The 26,468-nt window shown below is 38.2% G+C and overlaps 2 protein-coding genes across 2 annotated transcripts; one reads left to right on the top strand and one right to left on the bottom strand.

Annotated features, from left to right (window-relative positions):
* Positions 1-1,660: 1,660 nt before the first annotated feature.
* LOC107227682 (EF-hand domain-containing protein D2 homolog) lies at positions 1,661-25,268 on the bottom strand. The gene is made up of 4 exons (XM_015668898.2): positions 24,769-25,268; positions 4,235-4,382; positions 2,880-3,014; positions 1,661-2,723 (listed from the first exon to the last, which is right to left on the bottom strand). The coding sequence occupies exons 1-4, from the start codon at positions 24,933-24,935 to the stop codon at positions 2,586-2,588; spliced, it is 588 nt and encodes a 195-aa protein (XP_015524384.1). The 5' UTR covers positions 24,936-25,268; the 3' UTR covers positions 1,661-2,585.
* Positions 12,099-16,506, top strand: LOC124296566 (venom carboxylesterase-6-like). Its single transcript, XM_046746348.1, has 7 exons — positions 12,099-12,518; positions 12,590-12,728; positions 13,263-13,608; positions 13,886-14,248; positions 15,214-15,377; positions 15,479-15,795; positions 15,883-16,506. The coding sequence occupies exons 1-7, from the start codon at positions 12,292-12,294 to the stop codon at positions 16,070-16,072; spliced, it is 1,746 nt and encodes a 581-aa protein (XP_046602304.1). The 5' UTR covers positions 12,099-12,291; the 3' UTR covers positions 16,073-16,506.
* Positions 25,269-26,468: the final 1,200 nt, after the last annotated feature.

The following is a 26,468-nucleotide window of genomic DNA, read 5'->3' as shown; positions in this document are numbered from 1 at the left end:
CCCTGAAATCGACGAAAAAGATATATGATGGTTGTAGTTCGAAATTCGGCCACGAGCGCGCTAGTGTTGTCAGTGTCTGGAAACTCCTATGCTGGGAGCCACGATTATTCGTGTCGCTTAGCGAGTGCAAATTTCGTTTCTCGCGGCACCACCAGTTGTCGCTGCGGTCTAGTTACCAGTTAACAATAACCTCATAAATACGATGAGTGAGCGTGAGTGAGCGAATACCCATATACATTTATGTGAAACCACGGTCTTGTCTGGACCCCCCCTCGGCCCTCCTCCACTGTTGATAAGATCGCAACGAACCTAGTGGCGACTAGTGAACACAAAAATTGCTTCAATAAGCGACATACCCCCAATGGAGTTTCCAGACCTATATATAAGACCGTGGTATAGGAGGTATAAGATATGAAATTCCATGAAGTGAGGAGTATTCGTTATCGACGCCCAGTCATTGCTGAAATAATAATACTTATATCCTATACTAACGACAGCAGCGCCACCACAGCCTATATATCTTTTTCATCGCTTTCAGGGTCCACATCCATAGTACAGCGTTCGGGCTCCTTAACTCGAAGCTCCATGCAAGAGCGAATAAAGTAATACCACGAATGAAAATTAGCGCTTGTCGCTCACGGAACATGAATGTTTATATAGATTCGAGTCGCAAAGACGTTTTCATACCACTGGAATACTACCATCCTTTGACATAGAATACGTTTCTCAGAACTAATTTCCGATGGTAATATGAGAGTGTCGGTAAGCGTCGCGAAGGCAGTGGATAATGCAGAGAACATCTACCATTGCTTTGGGTATTGCAAAGATTTGCAATGACGTTACGTAATTAGTAATGACGAATTGATACTAATTGAATTAAGAAAATGTGAGATTATGAAAATTCTATACATGTGTTAGAAAATATTGAAGGTTTGTAAGTTTTCATTGAATATTCGTGAAAGTGAGTTTGTAAGTCGTTGACACTTGACCGTTAAAAATAACACCCCGCGCAGAAAAGTTTGTAAAGTTGGTACAAGAACGATAACGAGACACAAAACTCACATTAAATATTTTCATACTGTTTCAATATTCTTTAATTCGTTTTTTCGTCGAGTTACACATCTGCTCTTTGTGTATTAATTACCGTAAACACGTTAACTGGTAACGCAATAATCAATTCAGCATTTTGCTGAATGCAGACTGATGTTTGCGGATTGCCGTGACCCGCGATTTCAGGCGTATTATTCTGTAACGGGTGAAAAGGCATATAATCGAACGATTTTCTACTTCTCATTTCTTTTTTTATTTGCTTAAAATATAAGTGACGTTTTTACTAGGTATTTTCGAGATTTTGAGATTATCAACATTTACGTTTATTGCGATTTTAACGAAACCCAAAGAATAAAAATCTCTTGATTTTCATTTTCTGATGACGACGCCATTATTCACAGAGAAAATGTGAAGTTGGGATGGAATATAGGATATTAGGAAACGTGAAAACATCTTGCTCTTCAACTATATTTAAATTCAAAATAATGAGAAAACTGCATTTGCATACTGGAATATCACGCTGATGGGAGTGGTTGGCCGTTTATAACTGATACATTGACTGAAATAATGATTATTTGAAAATTGAAAATAATTGTTATTCAATTATTAGTACGTATTAAATAATATTTTATTTACATTATAACACGTCATGCCTTGAACATTCACATTAATTTTAAAATTCCATGTAACTCGCGAGGGTGAATTATATATATGACGATCTTAAAAATCTACCAGAACATGTGTATTATGTGTATGGTATGTATGTATAATAACTATATCAGTCGTTTGCTTTCTAACGTTGAATTCTGGGCAACTTTCTTTTCTTCAACTATAATAATTCTTTCTATTTACTAAAATAAATGCAACGTAATTTATACTAAATCATGACGAAGCTTTTTTTCCTTCCTTTTCACAATCGCGTCAGCCTACAGAAAAGATTTCAAATTGGATAATCAACCTCGTCTAAATTATTATACACATAGCGACGATAATACAATGCAATATTTCCTAGGGAATTTCCCGCTGATGTCAATTCGCATAAAACTATGCAATACAATATACATGCGATAAAGTATTATTGCATATGTAATATAATTTTTTCTAACATTTTTTTTTGTTTCCTGACGAAGATTGACTATTACGATCTTACTTGAAGTTATCTACCTATACATCTATCTATCTATCTATCTATACATTATAATATATTCGTTCTCTTGTTTTGAGCAAGTTGCAAGTTGTTATATACCTTTTACCTTCAACATAACCGCAAAGATGTCTGATAGATAACTTCAATTATACGCATTCTACATATAACATATTTATAAACGCGTTCAATAATTATATAACACCTAGCTTCATATCAACAAACAACAAACATTATCAAAATTTTACAATACATCGAAATTTTACAAAACTATATCGCATACTTTGACTCCGGAGCTCTGTTTTTTTTTTCTTTACAACTTTTATAGCATACATGTTGTTGTTTCGTTACTCTCCTCTTCTCCTCTCTCATTTTCTTCCAGTTTCTTATCTCAATTATTACCAAAGAGGGCAGCCTTTTCACGAAATTGTGCGCGTCTGGCAGCTTTTTCTTCTTCCTCGCGTTTACGGTCCTCTTGCTCCATCCGGATCTCATCTTCAAATTTATTGGCTTTGCGTAACTCGTCGATCTAGATTGAATAACGTTCGATTATGCACCAGATATTCTCATGTATAATTAGACGAAATTTAATGATGCAAGAATCAACAAATTCAAAACAAGTTCAATGAAGAAAGCTAAAATGACTGATAACAGAATAGTCAAGCGATTCTTATCCAATGCACACCTTGGCTTCGAAGAAGTTTTTGGCACCGTTTACGCCCACTTCGTCAACGTCGACTTCCGTCAGTCTTGCAAGTTGTCCCAGCCCGGATCCCTGGTCCAGCTCACCGGCTCGAGCTTTTCGGTATATCAGGAGAAACTGAAAAGTTATAAACATGAAAAAACGATGATCAAACAACACTTATTGTTGGACGTAAAAGCTGAGTAAGCAGTTTTTTTAATTAACGAATAGCAAATTTATTACGGGGATCACTTTTTCATCTTTCCGCTACAATATTACCCAAACATACAGTTCATTTTTCAAATAATGCGATAGAAGATTCAAATAACACCCAAACTCCGAGTGTTGGTAAAAATTTGGTCGAACGAAATTTGGAAAATGATTGCGTGTCTGCAATTCTGAGATCGCTTTTTCTCTTCTTTTATTTCTCATTGCCGGACGTAGGTTCGGAATTAATATGGGTGATGCGCAGATTTTCTGTTCGCGAATTAGTCACGAATAATGATAATGAATTTTTCATCACTTTTGTACGTTTCGGTGATTCACAGCTGACACAGCTTCGCTAAAAGGCAGTTTCACGATGAATGCATCGAGGATTAGTCAGCCTCAGGTAAAATAACCGCGGAGAATTGACTGGATTCATTGTTTCGACGAGACGGCCCTTTTGTCGAATGGCACTCGACGAGACCAACGATAATAAGTGATTAAAAACCGGGCTTGCGGGAATTTCAGCCGCTATATATATTTTATTTTTCATGTCCTCTTTGGCGGTGGATAAATACGCAGTGTCTTTCCTGCCTAGGTTGTTAATTATGCTAACTTCGAGCCACTGGCGAATCTCCGGCACGGTTAGTTGATGCTCACTGACTCGAAAGCTTCCGTGTATATTATTCATCTTGTGACTGTGTAACCAAGGAGAATTGGAGGAGCGAAATTTCAAGGAACTGCGCATTACTGAACGCGTTGAATTCAGTGTTACGCGAAGGAATTCTTTAGTTCATTTATTTATTTTTTTATATTACACAAGCTCTACAATGTTTTAATTAACTACTCTAATGCGCGATTTTTTTTACATCGAAGAAATATATAATCAAACCATTCTGCGAGTTAATGTTCAAGCTTTGCTGAAAGTGATCGCATTTCATTCGGTTAATTAAATTGAAATGAAATAATTATTGTTTCTTCCAAAATGAATGTTTTCGCTAGGGTCGAAATCGATCGAAATTGATCGTCGATCAGGATTTCAATTTCAGCTGCGCCTCAGGCTTTTACCGAAAAAATTCCATTATTTTTTCTAAAGTTGAATCGTTAATTTTGCAGCGAAAACTGCAATAACGGTTGGAGTGATTTTCTCTTACCTCTCGGAATGAGATTCGGCTGTCACGATCCTCGTCTACCTCCTGAATCATGGCTTTCAGGCCAAGATGAGTCTGCGGAGCCCCGAGAACTTCCATCATCCGTTTGAGTTCAGCGAGATCAAGGAAACCGTCGCGGCCGTCGTCAAATCTGGAAAGAAAAGACAATTGACGAATATAAATAAAAAATAACAAGTACAAAGGAGTTGACGAATCGACGAATATTTGTGTCAATCACTTTATTCCGAAGATACAGAGTGAATTCTTAACGACTGCATGGTCCGTCGTCTGCTAAAATTTGATGCGCATGCGCATTACGACGAACCGTGCGGTCGTTAGGAATTCACTGCCAAAATATATGTATATACAAATGTGATTCGATTAATATTCGTAGAACCATATCCGGATCAGAAAATAACATAGCTCGAGTTGACATTCATCGAAGAATAAGTAAACGACCAAAAAATACGTCGAACTGTATCCTGTATAACTGAACACCTATAAACCCCGCGTAGTAAACTATCGATCGAAAAATCAATCCATGCGGAAGTTGTTTTTCTGCAAATACCGATAAGCTGGCATAGAAGCAATAATATCCGATTAGGCGGTTGGCCTGCTGGAAATTACAGTGCATCGGAAACGGAGGAAGCAGCCTTCTAGAAATCGATTACCTTCAACCGCATGCAGTCTCCACTTTGGCGCAAAGTTGAAAGCTCGCTGAACGGTGGCAAAATCTTTTCGTCCGTCGCAAGCTCGCCTATTTGCGAATCGTCTATAAATAAACCGAATCGATTTTCACTCTCGGTAACGTTTACACACTCTTCCCAAAGAGAGCGATGTTTAACATTCTATTCCATCGTCTTTATGATTGAATAAAATTCCATATGAGATATGAAAAAACAATTTTTCCAATCGCAGATGTGCAGCAACTGCAGCAGCGATTTAAATAAACAGTCGCAACGTGTTTTTGTTTTTTTTTTTTTTTTTACCAAAGTTTTTAAATTACGGAGAGGTACACTAGCAAAGATCGGATATCAAAGTCGGGACTCACTTCGCCTTATAAGGCCCCGAGGCTTCGTCGTTAGGCCCCGAGGCACAGCGTTCGCGTATTTTCATTCAGTCGACTGCACTGACTAAAGTCAGAATAATTATAAGTTTCTGCACCGTTATAAGTATAATGTTACACGCTCGTGCGATGTCACTATAAATTTACTATACACACGCTACAGCATTAAATATTGCAAGTTCAAGCATATTTGTCGTAAGTAATGGTTCATTCTTCCGACAAGGATAAAATGCCCGTAATTGTCGATTCTATTCCAGTATAGTTAATTTTTTAATACATGAAAAATAATCTACTCACGTAACGCGGTAATTTTCTACATGCTATTAAAAATTGTTTCTTTGACTCGAAGACGGGATCGAGAAATAGAAATTTCGTTTTCCGTCCAAAAAATTACAGAGCGAAGAATCGTCGTAATGAAAAGAATCGTTAGAAATCGCAGAAATGTATAAATACTACGACAATAAAATTGCGTGAGATCGATCGAACTTTACGTTCCCAGCTATATATTATACCTGGTTAAACTTTCTCGATGAACATTTAGAATTTCTCTTAACCTGAAGGTACGTGCCATGCAATTGTAGAATATCAATTTCATCGTGAGGAATTTCTTTAAATACTACACGATATGTAATTCAAGTTTGCTCGTTTTCTTTAATCCAGTACAAATTTCTTTTTTTATATTTTTCCATCGTCATACGTTCGGTGCTAAAAAAAATTGAAAAAAAAAGTAAAGAAAAAACAAACAAACTCCTGTATCTTTTCCAAAACTAAAAACTGAAACTGCGCATTGTGCAGGATGTGACGTCGTAACCGCAAGTGGGTTGCGTAATAAAAATGACCAGATGCACTCTGCATTGCGGTTAGTTCAGTTATATGTTTATACACACGTGGGTGGTGAACACCCCGAGTGTTCCGATCGATCGAGCCAATATAAAGGGCAAAGTTGTCTCAAGCCTTTTAGTCGGCGATGAATCAAGACAACGAAGAATCAAGCAGACTCGAAATGAGATGAAGAGAAAAATCTCACGGTTAATGCTGTTGAAATTTTGTCTCAGCAAAGCTGATGCGGATGCAAATAAAAATATAAAACTGCACGCAGCGGATAGTAAAATTGGAATTCGAAATAACTGGATTTTTTATACTTTTGGCGATTCGGATTTCAAGAATTCCCAGCTGACTCACTATTCGTTTACATTATTCGCGTAGATATATCTTTGATAATATTGTGGCGTTTTATTTCCTTCAGAATTCGTGAACCTTGACATTACGCGACGATATTTCAACTCCTCCGCATGCGATCCTCGCGTATATTTCGTTCTTTTCTTTCCCCTCTTCATTTTTTCCTGACCCCGGTTTCGTTCCTCTTTTATTCTTTACCGAGCTAGGCTTCGTTTTATTCGTGTTTCGTTGCAGATTCGGTTCGTAAAAGATTAAATATCTCCGCAGGATGTGAAGCCAAAGACGCTCGTTTGGTATCCACCTTTTGCGGGCTAACGATAAGAACGACGGGTCAACGGGTGTAGAAATAATTTACGACACGAGTTATGGTTTGTCACGTATTTTGGGTGTAACAAAAGTCGAAATCACTTCACCAGGCGTTATACATCCTACACCTTTACAGAATCGTAGAGACCCATAATGTTAGGATTTAGGTTCGACACGTCATCGTTTATACATCTTTGACTGTTTACTTTCACCGTCTAGACATATATGCAACTGCACCCAGGTTTTAAGTATTCACTGTGTACCGTGTAAGCTTTAAATTTTTTTAAAAATTTTATGGACTATTTCAACTCGGTACATAGATGCAAGGCATCCGACGACTGTCCAAAGTTCTCAGAATCCGTATTATTTTACTGCGTCGGGTAACCAATTTTGAACCAGTCGTAGGTATTAGAATAGGTTTCCAAAATTATAGTGGTTCTGTTTGAAAAAAAAAAAGAAAAGAAGATTTCAGGCAAAAGTTACACGGTTTTAAGAGAATCACACCGTCAGTTTCTTCGAGAAATGAACCGTTCGCAGGAATTTAATACCAAGGCAATTTTCGACGGTCATCATTTTTTTGGAAGCAGTGAAACTTGAGGACATTATCGTGACAAATGATCGCTCAGATGATCATCAACCGATTTGAGCGTGCTCCAAAGTTCGGAGAAAGCTGAACACAAAAATCGAGAAAACGGTAACCTCGAATATTCTGACATTGAACTGATAATATTTTTTTATTCTTCATGGACTGAAGAAACGGTAAGAAAATTCGAAATCGAACTTTTTATACATTCCATAGAATTGGGTCTGTGAAGAATTCCACTTTCGGGATACGAATCGTGTATTTTTTTACTCCCTTTTTTCCTTCTCATCTTGTTCTTGTTCTCTCGCATAAACTTATGTCAGTCGATCCGTCTGCCTTCTAGTCTGCGGATTGTTTTCAGCCTCGGCTGCCAAGGAGGCGCCGTCGAAGAAGGTTCTACTGACAATAAGATTATATAGGGAAAAATATATCATAGAATATTCGCAGCGATGTATTGAAATGCTTACAATTCATTGACGTTGATTTCGAGTGATTTGTATTGATTTCTACCTTGTAATGCGATTACCATTCGTTTCCAATGCTAACCACGCGGATTTCCAATGATTTCCAATTATTTTTAGGCGTCTTTCAATCATTTCCAGACCAGGCAAAATCACAGAAAATTACAAATATTGTCACTGGTAGTCAATAAAACGCTGGGAAATCATTCGAAATCAAGGGATATCAATTTGTTGGAAAATTTCAGTCATTTCAGTTCTTTTGCTTTCCAATTGTTAAATTTATCACTTCGTTAATTGAACGGCTATTTATCGTTTATCGAATTCCAGCAGGCTATCGGCAAAATACGAGTGACAAATCACGCTTCATTTATTCCCATTCGAATTTATATCGTCTGATTCAGATAATTTCGATCCTTTAATCAAATATGAAATATTTCGTAAAAAATTTTCAGACTTTCTAGTTTTTTATCCAATTCCGGTTTCTGCCTCTCTCCAATAAAATTTATATTCATATAATTTATAATTGCAACGCGAAATCAGTTTCTGAGGTTAACTCTACTTTTTTAGCTAAACAAGGCTTCAACGTCAATTTATTCTTGCACAAGCATTAAATTTTCGCAACAGTTGCAAGAAAATATAGCAACAGTGATCGTAACGAGAAAGAATAGTAACGGATACTAGACTTTCCGGTAATAGTTAGAAAACTAATTTTCATTTAGTAACCGGATTATAATTTCATTGGCGGTAACAGGAACTAAAAATTTCTCTCAGTGTATTATCAGACAGTAAAAAAAAGTATTTTACGCGTCATTTCAGCCGTTTTAACACGAAGAGATGATTACAGAATTACGCTCCAGATAAATCCCACGGTAAACGTGCATTTTCACGATATATTGAATTTTGTATCCGTAACACATGAGTCGGGTAGGAAAAAGGTCAATGGAACTGTGCATTTGGTTTCACTCACAATGCGATGCATGCGCTGCATGCGTTACATCATGCGCATGTAAATTACACACACATATTGATTCGTCAACGATTTGCATCTGGGGTCTGCGCATTGAGACAATTGTTTACAATGGCATTCGCTTCAAAGCTTTCAGCTCGTGAATTGTTAGTTTCAATCCGATATGCGTGCACGTTGTGTACGTAGACGTCAGAAAACGCAAATGGATACACGACTTTTAAAGTCTCTTAGAATTCGGTCAAGGCGAGCAGCCTTCGATCGTGCGTAATGCTCGTTTGATTTCCAACACCGACTGGATCGTACAATTCAGGTTATCAAACGGCTTCGAGCTCCACGATAAGAATCGAAAACCCAAATAAGACAGAAGTACGGATTAAATGGAAAGCGTAAAAGTCAAACGTTTTGTCAAAAGTCTAACTCTTAAATAGATCGCCAATTTTTATTCCCGACTTTGAACGGATCGCAGCGCAAGCTGTGCGAAATCGAAAGGAACTCTACAAGTGTAACGGGTATCGTTAAAAAAAAAAATAACATACTCACTTTCCTCACTCGCCTGTAGAAAAAATTGGTCTATATACTTATGCCTGAAAACTTATGAACCGTGAATACGAAAATTTTATAACTTCCTGCACACTTTCGTCGTAATTTTTTGCCGAACGTTAATTAGACGGCTGTGTTAACATCTGTAATGATTTCAGGTCTGTCTAGCGGCTTGTAAAACCATATAATGTTCACGTATTATTTATTAATTACTACTTCAGTCGATAATTATCTCTTCCGGTAGACGCGCAGGTGTAATTATGATTCACGTTTCTTCTTCAGTTCTTCGCCGTTGAATCGAGTTGGATAATTAATTAAAATGTTCACATATGTACCAGAATCAAACTAGCATAGGTGTAATTTATATGTATAATGTAGTACGGTACATTGAAGTGAAACGAAAGAGATCTTCACATGAAATTCAAATAATTACATATTTTAAAATACTCATATCGTGATAATTTTTACGCCAATTTTCACTGGATAATTCCACATCAATTGTTTATCTCGGTAGCAGGTATTTTAGACGGTTTGTAATTATAAATGGATCACCGTTTTCATTTATTACTTGAATAAATATTCGTGCGAAAATCGATTCACTGAAATTGCGAAAATACCTATTTTAGCTAGAGCTAATTAGCGCTCAATTATCGAGGCGTTGAATATAACGAATATAATTGTACTTATTGGACACAAACGACAGAATGCATCTCCATGTATTGGAATTCGATAAAACCTCCGGCTTAATTAAAAAAGTTCACGTGTATGGGTATTGTATAAAATTCAGGTTATATTAAAAGCCTGTCGACAGCTATTCCAGACAATAGATTGTTAAATCATCGCATTGTACGTAGGAAAAAAGTGTTGTAGATACGTGAATCGAAATTCGATCCATTTCTTCATTTTATTTTTGAGCATAATCAGTTGCGCATTGATATAAACTGCTTTCTTCATCCGCAGAGCGATAAAATATTTAAGAAAACTGAATTATCTTGCGGACAATTACGATTGACAAGTATTTTGTTTGCAACTTGATTATTCTCCTGGAAAATATAATTCTGTGAGATTTTCCGCGCAGTTTTCACCGTTCTGCACATTTTCATCAATTCTCAGCTTGATTGCAATCACGATTCAAATTGCCTGATTTCCCGGCAAACAACTTCTCGAGTGCATTCACTGCACGTGTGCATACAAGGTATTCTGCATATTGCCACTTTGTCATTGCCTAGTCAGCTCTGGAGGTTGCAATTTTTACTGCCTTCGAACCATGCGTCTGTTTTTTCGTTTTTATTGCGAGTATAACGAAATGTGAAATAGAGGCTGAACTGCTGCAGGTAATCTTATATGCAAATATAATTTTACACACGCATATGATTTGACAGGTTTCGATTAATCGTTTTCAGAACAATCGATTAAGCGGCCCTGCAAAAAAACATTTGGTTTCAGCTGCATGGGATGTATTTAGTAAATTTTATGCTTTTGTCTGTGCTGAATCTAAAAACGAATTCCATTTCCCTCCATTACGTACAGTATTTTTGTAAAATACAAGATATTTGAATACAAAAAAAAAAAAAAAAAAAAAACGCACAACGGTAATGAAAAAAACTGAAATTTTATTACATTGAACTAAACAATGTTTCTTTATGAAATGTACTGGACATTCCGTGTTCATTCTTTTCACCTATAAAACCTTTTCTCCTTCTCTTTGATACTTCTTCGAACATGTATCCACTTTCAATTTTATGTTTCCCTATTTGTATTCATTCCTGAGTCTAACTCTAATACGTATTAAATGGAAGTAAGAAATGAATTTTGTGCAGGATTTTTGGAAACAAGAAGCTGGATACCAGATTTCGAATTAAATGGGAATTTCACTCCAAATGAAACTACAAACGTGAATTCACGAAAAAACCAGACGTGATGGAACTTTTTGATTACATATTTTTCCCGATTCCGCTGAGAGTGAGAATTCACAAGAAAAAGTATAAGCAACACGTGCAGGTTTTTTATTTGCAGACCTATATTATTATTTTATCAATTAAATACGATCGTTAACGAATAATCGATCAATCCCACGGTCCTGATATTCAACTTCTTTGTAACAACCCGCTCGTTCTTGTTGTTGGAAAATATGGCAGCAGTGTCAAAATACCCGGGGGGGATGATATGCCGGAGCTTTATATAGCCCAACGAAACGCACCAGTGCATGGCGTGCGTCGTAACGACGTAGGAGGCATTGACTCGAACCATAAATTTGGAATGATAGACAAACAGAGAGATTGCAACTACATATAAGTGATACACGTTACGTGATATATCCGTAACGATTGCGCGATTTGAAGTAACCGTATGAGAGACGATTAAAACGTAAACAATGAATTATTTATCAGAAAATAAACTCACATTTCTACGGATAGCAACGACTTTTTATCCAGTACATAATTTTCTTTTTCCAAAGCTTATGGAGCGGTATAATTTACACAGCTTTAAAAGTGAGCATGTTCAATTATTTATTGTTTATTTATTGATATCCGGTTAGTTGAAATTGAAGTTGAGATAAGAAATTACTTGGATATGATAAGACGGTGAAAGTATACAGCAGAGTATAATGGTTCGTTTATCTGGTTTAGACGCAAATTTTTATATGGAAACTGGAGTCCATTGTTATCGGGTGATCACTTTTTCCGCAGATATTTTCGGCACTGAGTCGATTTCCGACATTGCGACATGTTGTGCAACGATGAAATTTGGCGTTTATGTGTCGAAATCGGTGAGACAAGATTAATTTTTGTGTTTTTATTTTCGGTTATCATTATCAAAGAGAAATACGAGCGAATGGAGATCAAAGTCTCGCGTCTAGATTACGTTAAACACTCCCTCCCTTTCCGGAAGGCGATCAAGAATTGAATCTAGAATTCTTTCAGTAGTTACTTTGTTCTGGCCAGTCAGAGGACCGACATGGCTTTCCATATTCCGGTGAATTATTCATTACTGACTATTCTGATATTAACGACAAACATTAACGATTATTCAGCTGGCCTTGCTCAGGCGAATAGCATCGTTCGTCAGACAGTGAACATTCCTCAAGGTACCTTGCTGGGCACGGTTCGAAAGACCATCCACAATCGAACGGTTTCAGCATTTTTGGGTATACCGTACGCGCAACCGCCGGTTGGGGATCTCAGGTAAATTATGGACGGATCATCTCGTTTTTGTTCAACCGAATGACGGTGGATCTACACCTTTGAAACGACAGGTTCCGGAATCCTGTACCTGCGGATGGCTGGAGTGGGACTCGCGATGCCACCTTGGATTCGGAAATGTGCCCCCAGTTACTGGGGAACGAAGTTAAGGGAAAGGAAGACTGTTTGTGGATCAACGCTTACACGCCGAAGGTAATTTGAACGTATCCAGGTGCCGATCGCTTAGAAATCGAATCAATGATTCCAATTCGTTGTCTTGGGTTCGTGCATGTTCACTCATTCCCAACGTCATCTTTAATTTCCAATCATTTGTTTCCCAGTGATTTGGGATTGGATAGAATCATAGGAAATAATAAAAAGTTAGTGGCAATCATCTCTATAAGGCTAAGAAATCGACAGAAATCACTTGGCGAAGTGAAAATTGACGAAAGCACATGATAATGGAGGAATCAGTAGAAGGTTAACGAATTGAAACCATTCGACGATTTCCACCATCATGTGATTTTGAGTGAGTTGCACTAATTTTCAACGACTCAAGTCGTCTCGATTGATTTCTCATTATTGTTTCAAAGAATGATAAAATCGTTCGAGTTCCTTTGATCCACAACTTGATTTTCAACTGTGTTAATTCACCACTTTTCCAATTTAGCGAACGACCCCTCTCCAAAGCGTCTCATCTGCGTTGCGTTCGTAATTAAAGCACCCGTTAATCTGTTCAAAAAACAGCTCCCGAAGGGTGATAATTCATCGCTACTACCAGTGATGGTTTACATCTACGGAGGAGCCTTCACCTCCGGAAACGCAAGATCCGACAGGTACGGACCAGAGTATTTACTCGATGCGAACATAGTGCTCTTTCTACCGAGTCACCGAGTCGGTCCATTTGGATATTTGAGCACCGGTGACGAAGTCGCGTCTGGTAATTGGGGCCTCAAGGACCAGATCCTCGCACTTAAATGGGTCCAGAATAACGCAAGATACTTTGGTGGCGATCCGGACCGAGTCACACTGTTCGGTGCAAGTTCGGGCGGTGCCTGCGTCCATCTTTTAACCTTATCAGACCTCACCATTGGTAAGACACCATATGCAATAATAGCGATGAACATCGACTTGTTCATCCCTGATCCTCATCGATCTGATCAATCACCATTTGCTTCTTTCAAGTAAGGCGTACTGGTAACGGATTGTAGTAAATTTATACTACGATCATGATGTATCGATCGATTCTTTGGTCCCTTATAACTGCATATTGGTCCAACTATTCGAATAATCCTCATACTTGTCGATACTTCCGTATTGGCTGCGGTATCATGACGAGTGAATACATTTTTTGTTTTACCTACCAACAGGACTGTTTCACAAATACATAACGCAGAGCGGATCGGCTCTCGGTATCTGGTCCCAATTACCAAGATCTGGTTACTCGAGCCGGGCTTACGAACTTGGCGAGTACGTCGGCTGCTCGAACAAGACGTCAGCGGCTCTGGTCAAGTGCCTGCGAGAAATTGACTTCGCCAAAATCATAGCTACGGCACCGCGTTTCATACGCTGGCATATATGGCCGGCAATTGTTTGGGCCCCAACTGACGAGCCGAATATCGAAGGCGCGGTATTTACCGACACTACGGCTAATATATTTGCGGCTGGGAAAATCCGGGACTTGCCTTGGATTTCCGGTGTTGTCCGAGATGAAGCGATTCTCTATACCGTTAGTGAGTGTCTCAACAATATTGCCCTCTTGTTTACTCGTGTGGAAGACCTTCGGACGTTTCAGCCAAGCGAGAAGGTTTCCTAATCCCTCAATTATCAAACAGTATGAAGCGCCTCGTGATTATATTATTGCAACCTTCTGCTTACTTAAACAAATGTGAACTGCAGCCTTGAATCATTAGCAGTCGAAGTTATAAGGGCATTTCAGATTAGGGTGATAGCGTGTTTTATCTTATGTAGTGCACAAACGCAACAACGCATGTAACGATGGTTCAATGCCAAAGTTCAGATCAGATGGAATGTCAAGATGAGTGGTGTTTCACTAGACAAAGATTTGATAAGCCCGAGCAGCCTAGATGGTTACAGCAAGTTTATTGCACACAAGTAACATCAGATCTCGTAACATAACGGTGGGAACTACAAGAGGTTGAAAAAGTATCCACCAAAAAGCAGGAAATAATGGTTCAACAAATCGCCGTCGCAACAAGAATAGCGCTTATAAGCAATGAGGGAAACAATCTGATTGGTGCTCAGCAATCAGGGTTTGATTGGGTTCAATCTGATTTCTGGCGTTTGGTGGAACTTTTAGTGCAAAAATGTCATCTTAATTGTCATCTACTTTACGGACACTTTCTACCATGTACACGGAGATAGTCCTCCTTACCTTTACCCTCCATAAATTTCAGCTACACTAAGTGCGCTAGACCCAAGTAATTACAAAGGATTTGAAATAACTTGAGGTAATGACTTGACTTCGACTGATTGTCATTATTTCGAAGGATTTCGACCGATTTTAGGGAACTTTACAGGCGGCTTCAAAGCGAGTGCATGGGTTAATACCAGAGGGATCGTAAAACCTTCGTAGAAGGTTCGGTTATCTAATCCCAAGCCACTTATGTGCCGATTCAAATCAACTTTGTTTCGACTACTCGTACAACATTCTTATGCTACGTTCGAATGGTTGCAGAGTTTTTCGAAGACAAGGAACTGTTTCGCCGCTTTCTGGAGAACTTCGATGCTGTTCTACCTCAAGCTGCAACGTTGGATTATCAACCGGATAAAGGGGCTGCTTACGTCGATGCCGTGAAGTCGTACTACTTGACAGGTGGTCTAAGTGGAAATGAAAGTTTGGTGAGATACTGTGAATTACGAATGAAAAATCAGGTTTAGAACATGGATTCTGCGCGCTGAGAAGCGGAGCTTTTTGATTTATGGATTTTTCCCACTGACAGATACTCCAAAACGTTACGGACGCCTTCGGCGACGTTCTTTTTCGATATCCAGCCTACAGCGCGCTTCTTCAGCACCACGCTGTCGCGAAAAATCCGCAGTATTTCTACACACTGCAGTACCGGGGCACTTTCAGCAACATCTTTTTCTCCCAGGACAATCCGAAAAGCTTGGGTGTGGGACACGGTGATGATACGTTTTACATATATTTCCCAGAGTTGCAGTTTTCACCCGCCATTTACAACAGAACCGTTACAAAAAGAGATTTGGAAGTTACGGACATCATGGTGCAGTTGTGGACGTCCTTTGCGATCGACGGGTAACGGTTTTCGATACTAGCGACACGATTCAAAAGAATATTCTGCGAGCTGTTCGAAATCTCTGACAATGGATAATCGTTTTTCAGAACACCAACTTCCCCGGCTTTAAACGGGACACCGTGGGCCCCATTCTCTGCAACAGAGGGCAACTATCTTAGGATAGGAAATGAATACGAGGTATCACTGGGAATGGAACATGCCTTTTATAAAGAGCGAATGGAGTTTTGGTCGACTGTAACGGAAGTCACACGAAAACGTTGGTCTCGATCAGCTTAGCTGACAGTCTAAAACAGAATTTTCTATAAAACTTATTAGATAGACCAAATACTCCAAGTACAAAAATCTCGCGCGTGTCTGCGTTGAATTGAATCGAAGGAAGGATAAATTCGTACAACGTCATGCAGATTAACCGACTATTTAGAAGTCGAGTGTATTGTAATGTACATATTCTGTTATGCTCGAGGAATCTTGGATAGAAAAGTATAGGATTTATAAAGAATCATATTCCTGGAGCACGTAAGACGTGAGTTTGGGATTAAAAACTCGATCATCATCCAACGATAAGCATATAATTAGTATGAAAAAACACCTCTTCCATAACGTTATCTGTTTCGATTGAATCACCGTCTCATCGTTCACCATATTAAAAGTGGTTCGAACCAATTACTTTCCTACATACCTGGTTGGTACATGAAATAAATTTCACCACCATAACTGATTGTGAGTGTGTTACATCATTTTATTCTCCAAGCCTAACCTTCTTCTTTGATTCTTTGGTATGCGTTCAAGTTTCCGTCTGTACAATTCAATAATCGATAACCTGACCGATGACCGAAATAAGTAGTCCGCATGGATTCGTATTAGTAATCAAGACAGTGCGTTAGAAATTTCCGATCAAGACACACATACATGCCTTGGCGCATTTGATATTCAAGTGGCGATTTTCGAAGCTACGTACCCGACATACCTTACAGTATATATACAGGCGAGTACTGCAATGGACGATAATGTTTAAATGAACAGAGCTTATCGCGTACCGTTAAATACTCAAGATGCAAGATACCCGAGTGCACGCTTATAGAACTCTCAAAGATAAACCCGCCGTCGGATTAATATTATTAAATCAAGACGTTGCAGCGACGTTGAACATGATAAAGAAACGGAGCTTTAGGCCCTGGTTCAGCGTTTTTTACAATCCTACTCCTCGCAGGGAAGACGATGAAGATGACAATACCGATGAATTCGATATCCGATATCGCTCAGGTTGCTTCTGCAGTTTATGGCCTAAGAAGAAAGGATATTGATACCGTAATTTGCGAGCGTCCACGTTTTGTTAAAAATTATGTAGTTCGGGACACAGGACGAAAATTATTTTTGTACAACTGTGACCTTTTATCTATCGTCACTTGTACTATATTTTCTTCCAACTACTGCGACGGTAAATTAATGTTCGAGTTTTATTTTACTGAAAAAATTTAAGAACACGAACAGTTTTTAGCCGTTATTACGATGTAACGATACACGTTTTACTAGAATTTTCTAGTAACTTTGAGAAGCGAAATTTTCTTCATTTTATGGAGAAGATTCAAATCGCGTTGTCTAATCGCACTGATCTCGTTGTTATATAAGAATAATTTACATACGTGTGACGTGCATTTTTTTTTTTTAACCTTTTGCCATAAATTTATGCTACGTAACAATTGTATATTCAACTGTAACTGAAGACAGCACGTAGAAATAATTTCATTTTACCGAGGCGTTTTCGCAAGTCTTTGAGTTCAGACAGCTTCGTCTAACTAATCGCCCGATCGATTTGCTACCGCTGAAAATTTATGCGAAGAGATGAATCTATTGGCATATAATATTCAACGAGCGGCTTGACCGTGTCGACCTTGACCCGAAACATGGCGTTTTTCTTTACTCGTATGCTCAAGGTCGCATTCTTGAATGTTAATTTTGCCTTTCAGTCACCTGTGACGTTGGCAACTTTGTTCGAAATACTTTTTGCACTCTGTGTGGATGAAAAATGTAAGCGTATTTGCAATTCTTGATAGTTTAATTCACTTGGTTTGAATTGTTGACGAGTTTCAAATTTTTTGCACATCTGACTAATCGAAATACGACCGGTTGGAGTTGTTTTCTCGTTACTCCGAGTGTCGCAGGTTTTCGAATCACGCGGTGAAGCATACTGAGCAAATTCTTCACCGAGTGTAATTTTTTTCAATCGAAGGAAATCCATTTCTGGCATTCATAATCCTCTAAGCAGAAATTCGTTTACGTATAATTCGTGACTTTACCACGCACGTTTCAATTCACTAACAAACAAGTTTGAAAGTGCTTGAAAATATAACAATGTTATACAAAAGAGCGACGAAACGTGCCTGGTAGTATAAAGATTGAAAAAGCACGGTGAGGTTGATTTAGGTGCTTATTTTTAGGCTATCGTCAAAGTGTCAGCTTCTCCGAAGTGTAATGAATATTACAAAAGAGAAGCAGAAGAATTTTGTCAAAAGCTTGATGTAACGTTACACGGACCATGATAACAACTCTTCACCAGCCCAGCCCGTTGCTGAATAACGTCGAGTAACTCGTCTCACTAAAGAGCTTCTTCGTTCTTTCTTTCCTTTGAAACGTAACCGTACTCTCTTCGCTCGCGTACCGATCGAGATAAAACGACGCGTAGGAAAAAAGCCATTCAAAATTTTTCAAATTTTTGAATATTTCAAATGAAATAAAATAATAAAAACGAATCGAATTAAGAGGCAAAACAACTGAAACGTAACAAGCGATTCACATAGTTTTCTTCTTCGTTGAAATGTACCTTCGTTAAATGTGTTATCATCGTGATCGTTAATGTTGAAAGTAAAAAAAAAAAAAATTAAAAAAAAAAGAAATGAAAACGCAATCGTAAAAGGATAGAAGCGAGCTAAAGGCTGACCATGTTCGTCACTTATTTGGGTAGACGTAAAGCTCTGTTTAATTGACCCGTATAAACGCAGACTTGCTCAATCAGTTTGACTGTTACGACTAGGCGCCATGATATCACGCTCGTTAATTGTTGAGATTGATATTGAAATTTACAACGTGATCGTGGTTGATACCGAGCTTCCAGAGTCGGTTGTGAAAAAATTGTGAAATCGATGGCGGTTGGCAAGATTTTTAACGCGAAAGGCGTTTTCGTTATTCATCGATGATTATTGCAGAGCTTTACCGACTATTCCTCGGTTATTTTCTTTCCCTTTTAGCACAGTTATTTTGAGATTGAACTGCCTGGAGTGAAGTGGCGATAAAATAACCACAACCAATATCCGTCTCGATATAATTATGGAATATGGAGTGAAGCCGAGTCTCTATATTTTTATAAGACACGATTACGGATTTATGCAAGAACTAAATATTGGCGGTAATTTTTGTATGCCTGGAATTAATTCAACGGTTACTGGTCGGTTTGGATTGAGATAAAACGTGGTTGAAATATTAACAATGACACGTTCGGTCAATTGTTACTAAGAAAATCGCGACACGTGTCGCAGAAGTTGCAAGCTTTGAGAACGAATCGAGTCGTCATCGCGGCGAAACAGCTTCCTGGTTGTTATATACATTATAGAAGGGCGTGGAGAAAATTATCTTGTGTCAGTATATAAAGCTATTTTTAAGGTCGAAATAACACTGCCGGAGATAACGAAACCATGATGACCGCGGACAGAAAGATAAAATGCAAAACTTCGCTCGCCACGCTGCGATAAATATTAATTATTTTCACTCTTCGTACACAGCAAGGAATCAGAAACGAACAATATTTAAGATGTGAGAGAAAACAATAAAAGGAAAGAAAATCCTTTGTTCACTGTCTATTATCGACAATTGACATTGACTTTACGAGTTGTTTAGCTACGTGGCCGGAGGGTCGGAGTTCAAAACGATCAAACGGTCCGTCAGCAACGGTTCAACAAGCCGAACATGACAAACGAAACACGCAGAGTTACATGTTACAACAAATGAATGACGACGGTGATGATTAATATTATGAAAAAAAAAAAAAAATTGTTTTCAATCACAATGAACAAGAAGGAAATGGTGGTTAAGCGCAAAGGGTCAGAGTTCGTGACCCAGTGCTATGATAGACCCCAGTATATTGCGTACAATGGTAATTTATTGTTATTATTGTTATTATTATTATATAAATGTACGAAACACACACGTTGCGTAATAAATGCAGCCCGTTGTGAATTTTTCACCGTAAATATTTATCGGGCCAATGAAAATTGCGCCACGATTCTTGACGTGGATTGTACAGCGAATTCAATTCCGAAAGGAAATTCTAACAAGTATAATGTTTCAACAGATCATATTGAAGTTAGTTACGTTATCATTTACTGCTCTACAATAAATTGTAAAAATTTTCCCGAAACTCATGAATTAAATTGAAATTGTTTGAATTATTAAAAAAAAAAAAAAAACTGTTAAAAATAGTGTGCATTTCAAGTTTGACGGTGAATATCTTCTGAACGAAGTTAATTTAATCGACTAATCACAAGAGACCATTATTGTAGAGCAGTAAATTTCCGACACAATCATCAGTTGCGCGTATTGTAATAACTTTTTTTTTGAAGAGTTATAAAATTCATAAAAAAAAATGACATTTACCTTAAAATGATCAAACTTTAACCATCAATAACTTCTGAACAGTGAGGTATGCAAAAAAATTGTAAGAGACCTTTTTTTTTTTAGAGAATTCAATTTATTACGAAAATATGAGACGCATTTTTTTATTTTATAAATGGGAGATACCGAGAGGCGGAGGACCTTCCTATTAAAATTAAGAGCCCATACTTGGAGAGGATGTTTTTGAGGTCTCTACCAACCAAGTTTTCGGAGTATAAAGTGAAAAAAAAAATAGTCGATTATTTTGGCCCACCCTAATATATATATATATATAGATATATACATGTATTGATAAAAGTTGTAGAATTCGGTGGGATTTTATCAACTCGAGCCAAACCTGATATTGAGAAATTGGTAACTGTTCCACAAGTGAAAATGTTCCAAAAAATGTTCCGCCAATTTGAAAGGTTGCAATCTATAACGACGTCGAGAAAAATCAGGTATAAATAGTAACGTGAAACGAAAATAAGCGAGATACTCTCCAGCAGTGATCATATTTTCTCCGAGGTCTCTTAAGAGAGAAGGAAAGAGAGTGAGAGAGAGAGAGAGAAAAAGAGAGAAGGAGAGAAGAAGATGGACTCCGGGCAACGTCTCAAGTCTCGCCAAGATGTTTTTTTTTGTTTTTTTATCCCTTTTTCCAAGCTTTTACCTTTTTTTCTCTCTCTCTCTCTCTCTCACTCTTTCTCCTTCTCGTCCGCCTTTATACACACTTTTTCTTTGCCGGTATTTTGAACCGGCTGTTGTAGGGCGGCTCTGGCGACGCCGCCGAAGTCTGACAATGCGGCGCAAAGGTTGGACGTTCCACCAATCCTGCAGGTACGATTCAGGGCCGCACCGTTAAACAATTTGCCTTCCTTCCACCCTCCTTCTCAAGAATTTGGAGCTTTGGCCGAGAAAAAAGCAGAAAAAAAAAACAAAGAAGAATCCCGAAAATCGGTGAATCGGGAGAAAAGTGGACCGTATCGATTATTCATCGATTTCTACAGCCTAACAATCTAATTAGGTATAGTTTCCATCTGATTTTGATCTCATCTCGATAACATTACTGCTTCTGACGGTACGTTGCACTGTGAGAAAAAAAAAAAAAAGGAGAAGAGAAAATCGTAATATGTTTATCAAATAATGTAAATCATCTCGAAATAAACTCGCACGATAGATTATAATCGATGAAATATTTACAATGATTTTTACCGAATTTGTAAGTTTCTACAATTATGTGGCAATCGTCATTATCGCGATAATGTGATACTGTTACGTACCATATTGAAGTTAGTAGCGTTAATGTAACGGAATATTGAAACTAAAATTAATTATCTATTTGAAAATTTAGAACGGTTGGAAGGAATTTAATTTAAAAAATCTGAATACACTTTGCGTATTAAAAATAGATTACTCGATTTGAGACGATCCTAGATTCGCGAAGTAATGATTTTTCCTAAAAGTGAACAAGTTATGACGAACTTCACTCTCTTCGTTACATGAGAACGTGTGTTGAGCTGAATTGACCTGAATTTTCTTCTGCATTGTATACACGTATTCTCCTATACGTAAAATGTGTGTATACGTTGTGTAAACGTTATTTTACATTCTTTTAACACTACACTTGAGATCACAGGCAGCACCGCTCCCCCCCCCCCCCCCCCCTCATCTTTCCCTTTGTAAGAGATAAGCTGGAAACTTCACTCTGCAGATAAGATAAAGAGGATCGTGAGTTTGCCATTTTTTATATCGTTATGGTATATAATGTACACAAATAAATTCCAGTTTACATGATTGTAAAAAAAGAAACGTAATAATACACCGCAGAAATTTGAAAAACAAAAAGTTGTTTGCTTTTTTTTTTTTACGAATAATCAGCAAAATTCTTGATTTAATTAACATCGTCGCTGATCCCGGCTAAGCTTTGGGATAATATTTGAAGCAATAATCTGCACGCAATAAATCGCAGAATTAAGCGATTCGTTATCTTTCAGACCTTTACGGTTATCCGTTTAGTGAAGGCGAAGAAACAGGTGTTATGTGAACAAAGTTCATTCGCGAAGATGAAGTTAGTAACGTTACTTTAACGACGTATGATTAGGAAAAATCGTTACTTTGTACCTTTAGCAATGTCCGAAATTTAGTAAATCCGAATAAAAAAAAAAAAAAAAAAAAAAAAACGTGCTTTTGATACGAAAGGCCAACTTGCGCTTGAAATTCATTCAAATATTGAGAGCTTAGGATTTTTTCCCTGATGTTTAATTACGTCAGCAGATAACATTTACGCAGCTTGATCGAGTATCTGATCAACTGATCGATTGTAACGGAGACACGAGTGAATGTATACAGAATTCAATTCAACGCAGCGATAAATTTATTACAAAATAATGTTCGAAAGGAATACGTATGAAAAACAAAAAGTATTCAGCACTCGGTAATCGAGTAGAAGGATTGACCGTCGGCATTGAGTGGAATGGGAATAAAGATTTAAAAAAATACTGTAATTTGTACCCATTACACAAATTGCAAAACATGATAGTGATATAACGCGACTGATAAGCGGCTAAGAAATTCGGAAAGTCAAATATTAATTGCTGGCATCGTCGAGACGATTCTCTGAAATCATCTTCGAAGATTAAAATTTCTGTTTCACGCTCTGTTGTCCGACGAATATTACGTACGTATGCAAAATTGTGTTTCAATCAACAATTGCGCTGCAGAAAAGATTCGCCGTTTTATTTATACAACACAGGGGAAAAAATTGACGGACGAACCACGTCGGAAGAATATCGAGGAATAAAAATAAACTGAGAATATGAGATACTTGTAAGGTATAATCATGCGATCCTATAAGATGACGTGAATATACTCGAACCACATGGATCGGATTTCCAGTTCCAGTTTGCCACATACATCGCACGACCGCAAAAGATATTTTCAATGTCCTCATGTTTCCGGAGTATCAGTTTTTGCGGGTATTTTTTCTTCGTTTTCATCCTGGTATTCTATACCAGAAGCCTGTACAGTCCGATGTGACTCATGCGGTATGTTTGCGTTTAAACGCATCTGATTCGTTACTCGTTTCGCACCTAGGTCCTGCTTTCGTTGCAACAATTCCAATCAATAGATAAGAAATACACCTTAAACTAATCACTTACCAGGCAGGAGTTTATACTCGATCTATAAACTGTCGCTTGGGGTGTTAATCTGTGCTTGCGATCAAGGTATCGCTGATTACTACTGTGATGTATAATTGTGACGAGGCGATTACGCGAATTCGGAATACCGTACGATTCGTAATCGACATTTGAATTTCGTTACGGCACGTTTGTTTGCACAATACTGAAGGTGGATACACTTCCGAGGAATCGAGATCAAAGGAAAAGTGAGCACGTGCGAAATCGGTTGTATTTAGTTACCGGTGTGCGTTACCTTGTATAAATGTTTATTCAATCGGGCAAAACCTTCCGTAATGTGTTACTGCTCTGCGAGATACGGGAGTGTCGTTTATTTTTTATTTGCCTTTTATATACCGATACCTTGTACTCGGGTTACAGCTACAGGCACAGGTATAACAAAGCATATAACACACGACTCTTGTTCATTATCATCGCCCACAGGGGTTCTCGTATTATACGAAATATTCACGCGTGTGGAGTAAGACTAATTATTTTTACAATCGAGTATTTGAATTCGATATCGTTGTCATTATTGAGACTATTATACGACCTTCAATGAACTTGAAGATACCGTATTTTCGAGGCGCCGAAAAGTCTTTTCAATGTGAAAGAATAGCGCATCATTGAAAATATAAATGTTTGGTTTTCAATTGTTTCAGGTTCGAAATTCAAGGAGGAGTTAATACATTTTATAAACAGTATTACAATGTTAGAATCAATTTCAGAGTCGCAATGAAGCACATATATTTTAAACGAGATAATTTTATGCGAACAAAAACTATGCTATGTACATTGGATTTGCAACTTTTAGAGAACTTTTGTTGAATCCCAGGCAAGTGACGGCGATTTGAGATGTGAAACGAAGGCAAGCGAATTCGAAGCGCTTGCATCGTTTCTCTAGATTGGCTGGTGCCGCGTGACGTCAGCGCGGGAATAATGACAAATTCAAATAGTTGCTTGTTAGAAAACGTTTCACGAGGGGCGATTTCGGTCGAAATAATGCGTCGTATAATACTATGCAATTATAACGTAACCGTAACTGTAGACCCGCGAATCGACTGATTAGCAAGGAATGACGCGGTAGAAATAATAACAATGTATGTAATAATAACAAATCGGCGTTTCGAGACACGACGCACTCTGACTCACCTGTTGAAGGTCTGCTCGTACTGCTTGATTTCGCGCCTCGAGAGTTCGTGGAATTCCGTGTACACGTTCACGTATTTGTACTCCTTCTTGACTTCTTTCCCCTCCTCGAGTTCCTCGTTGATCCTCTGTCTCCTGTTTAAAAGGTTACTCAATTCCGCGTCGGCCATTCTCGATCTTGTATTATTGTCTTTTGTTTTTCTGCGTCGATACGTCAGGTGCGATAAAGGCCTTTCAAACGCGTCAAGCCTTCCTTTATTTTTATTTCTTATTTTTGTTTCTTTACTTTACGAAGGTCTTGACTTTATTCTCAATGCTGCTCACTCGCTCTGCTGAAAAATATCGACGATCCTCTTCACCGCTCCGTTCGAAACGCGAACGCGACAGCGATTTCAAATCAGGAATAAATAAAAACTCGGCTTTACCCTGAACCAGGCGTCACACGCCACGTGATACCTCGACGGTTGCGCGAGGACTAAACAAACTTCGCTCTCGCAGGCAGGTCTCTCTCTATCTGTCGAGCAGACTGCTACCTTCGTCGTAACGCGGCGGGCGGTCTGGGCATGCGCAGACTCTAACGATCGGTTCAAAACGTTCGAACACGCTCGCTGAATTTTTTTGAGAACGATCTTATCGACGGCGCAGGACGCGGTTCACTTTTGTTTATTTTTATATCAGTACGGAGGACGCACCCCTAACGAATCGCCTGTTGCTCTCATCGCTGATTCCCAAGGAGAAGTAGAATGACGAATGTCTTTTTTCTGCAATACTTGGATTCCCGCAATCTTTGTTTAATCCATTACAACTATGACAACGTTAATCTATCGTTACAACAAAATCAAATTATCGCAAATGAAAAATGTCCTCATGACATCAGATCCTGGTTGTCGGCGCCATTTTATCACCGCATAACCTCAGGTTTTAATTTTAACGTAGGCAAATCGTAATTCTTGGGGTTTCGAATTACTCATGTCACATAAATTTATGAAACGTAATCAATAAAATATCTGTTTTATCATCCACACGTGAAAAAATACGGTCAACGGTCAGCTGTCAGCCTGGTCGTATTGGTTTTTTTCCCACCAGATTACGCATTGCGAAGTAGCAATCCCAATAGTTGCAGAAAAATATACGACGCGTTTAATCACAGTAATAAACAATAGTAACATATACTGGATTTTCTGGTTACCGAGACCTACATTTTTTAGTTATGGTAAACAGTGAAAATAGTCAGCGGAATTTGAACGAGAATCTATATCCGTTACCCGCGAAGCTGGAATAGATTAAAGTCTGTATTTCACCCGCGGTGCAAAATGACGCTGCACAGCTATTTACTGACGAAATAGATTGTTCGGTGATCGGCAGGTGCGACGGTTGAGCAAACGGCGTTTTGTTCAATTCGATCGTTTTTCAGAAGGCGTACTTACATAGCAGGCGGATATTACGCGTATCTTGTTAGACGGGATATTGAGCAATAGAACTTAAAAAGTCGAAGAAGTGGCTGTACGGTATGTTTCAATGAATACACCACACTTGCGTTTTTCCTCGAGTTAGTAATTATTCACACCGTGTATCTTGTAGACGTGTATTACATGTCATACGATTTCCACTCTCAGCAGAAATTCCAGATATCGGTCGGTTGTTGGCGGTGGAGATTAGTCAATAAGAAAAGTAAAGATGGAATTTTATATTTACCGAAGGAA

Source organism: Neodiprion lecontei, chromosome 1 (assembly GCF_021901455.1).
Source record: "Neodiprion lecontei isolate iyNeoLeco1 chromosome 1, iyNeoLeco1.1, whole genome shotgun sequence".
Classification (NCBI taxonomy): Eukaryota; Metazoa; Arthropoda; class Insecta; order Hymenoptera; family Diprionidae; genus Neodiprion; species Neodiprion lecontei.
Note: the sequence above shows the minus strand (reverse complement) of the source record. Positions and strands in the feature narration are given on the sequence as shown.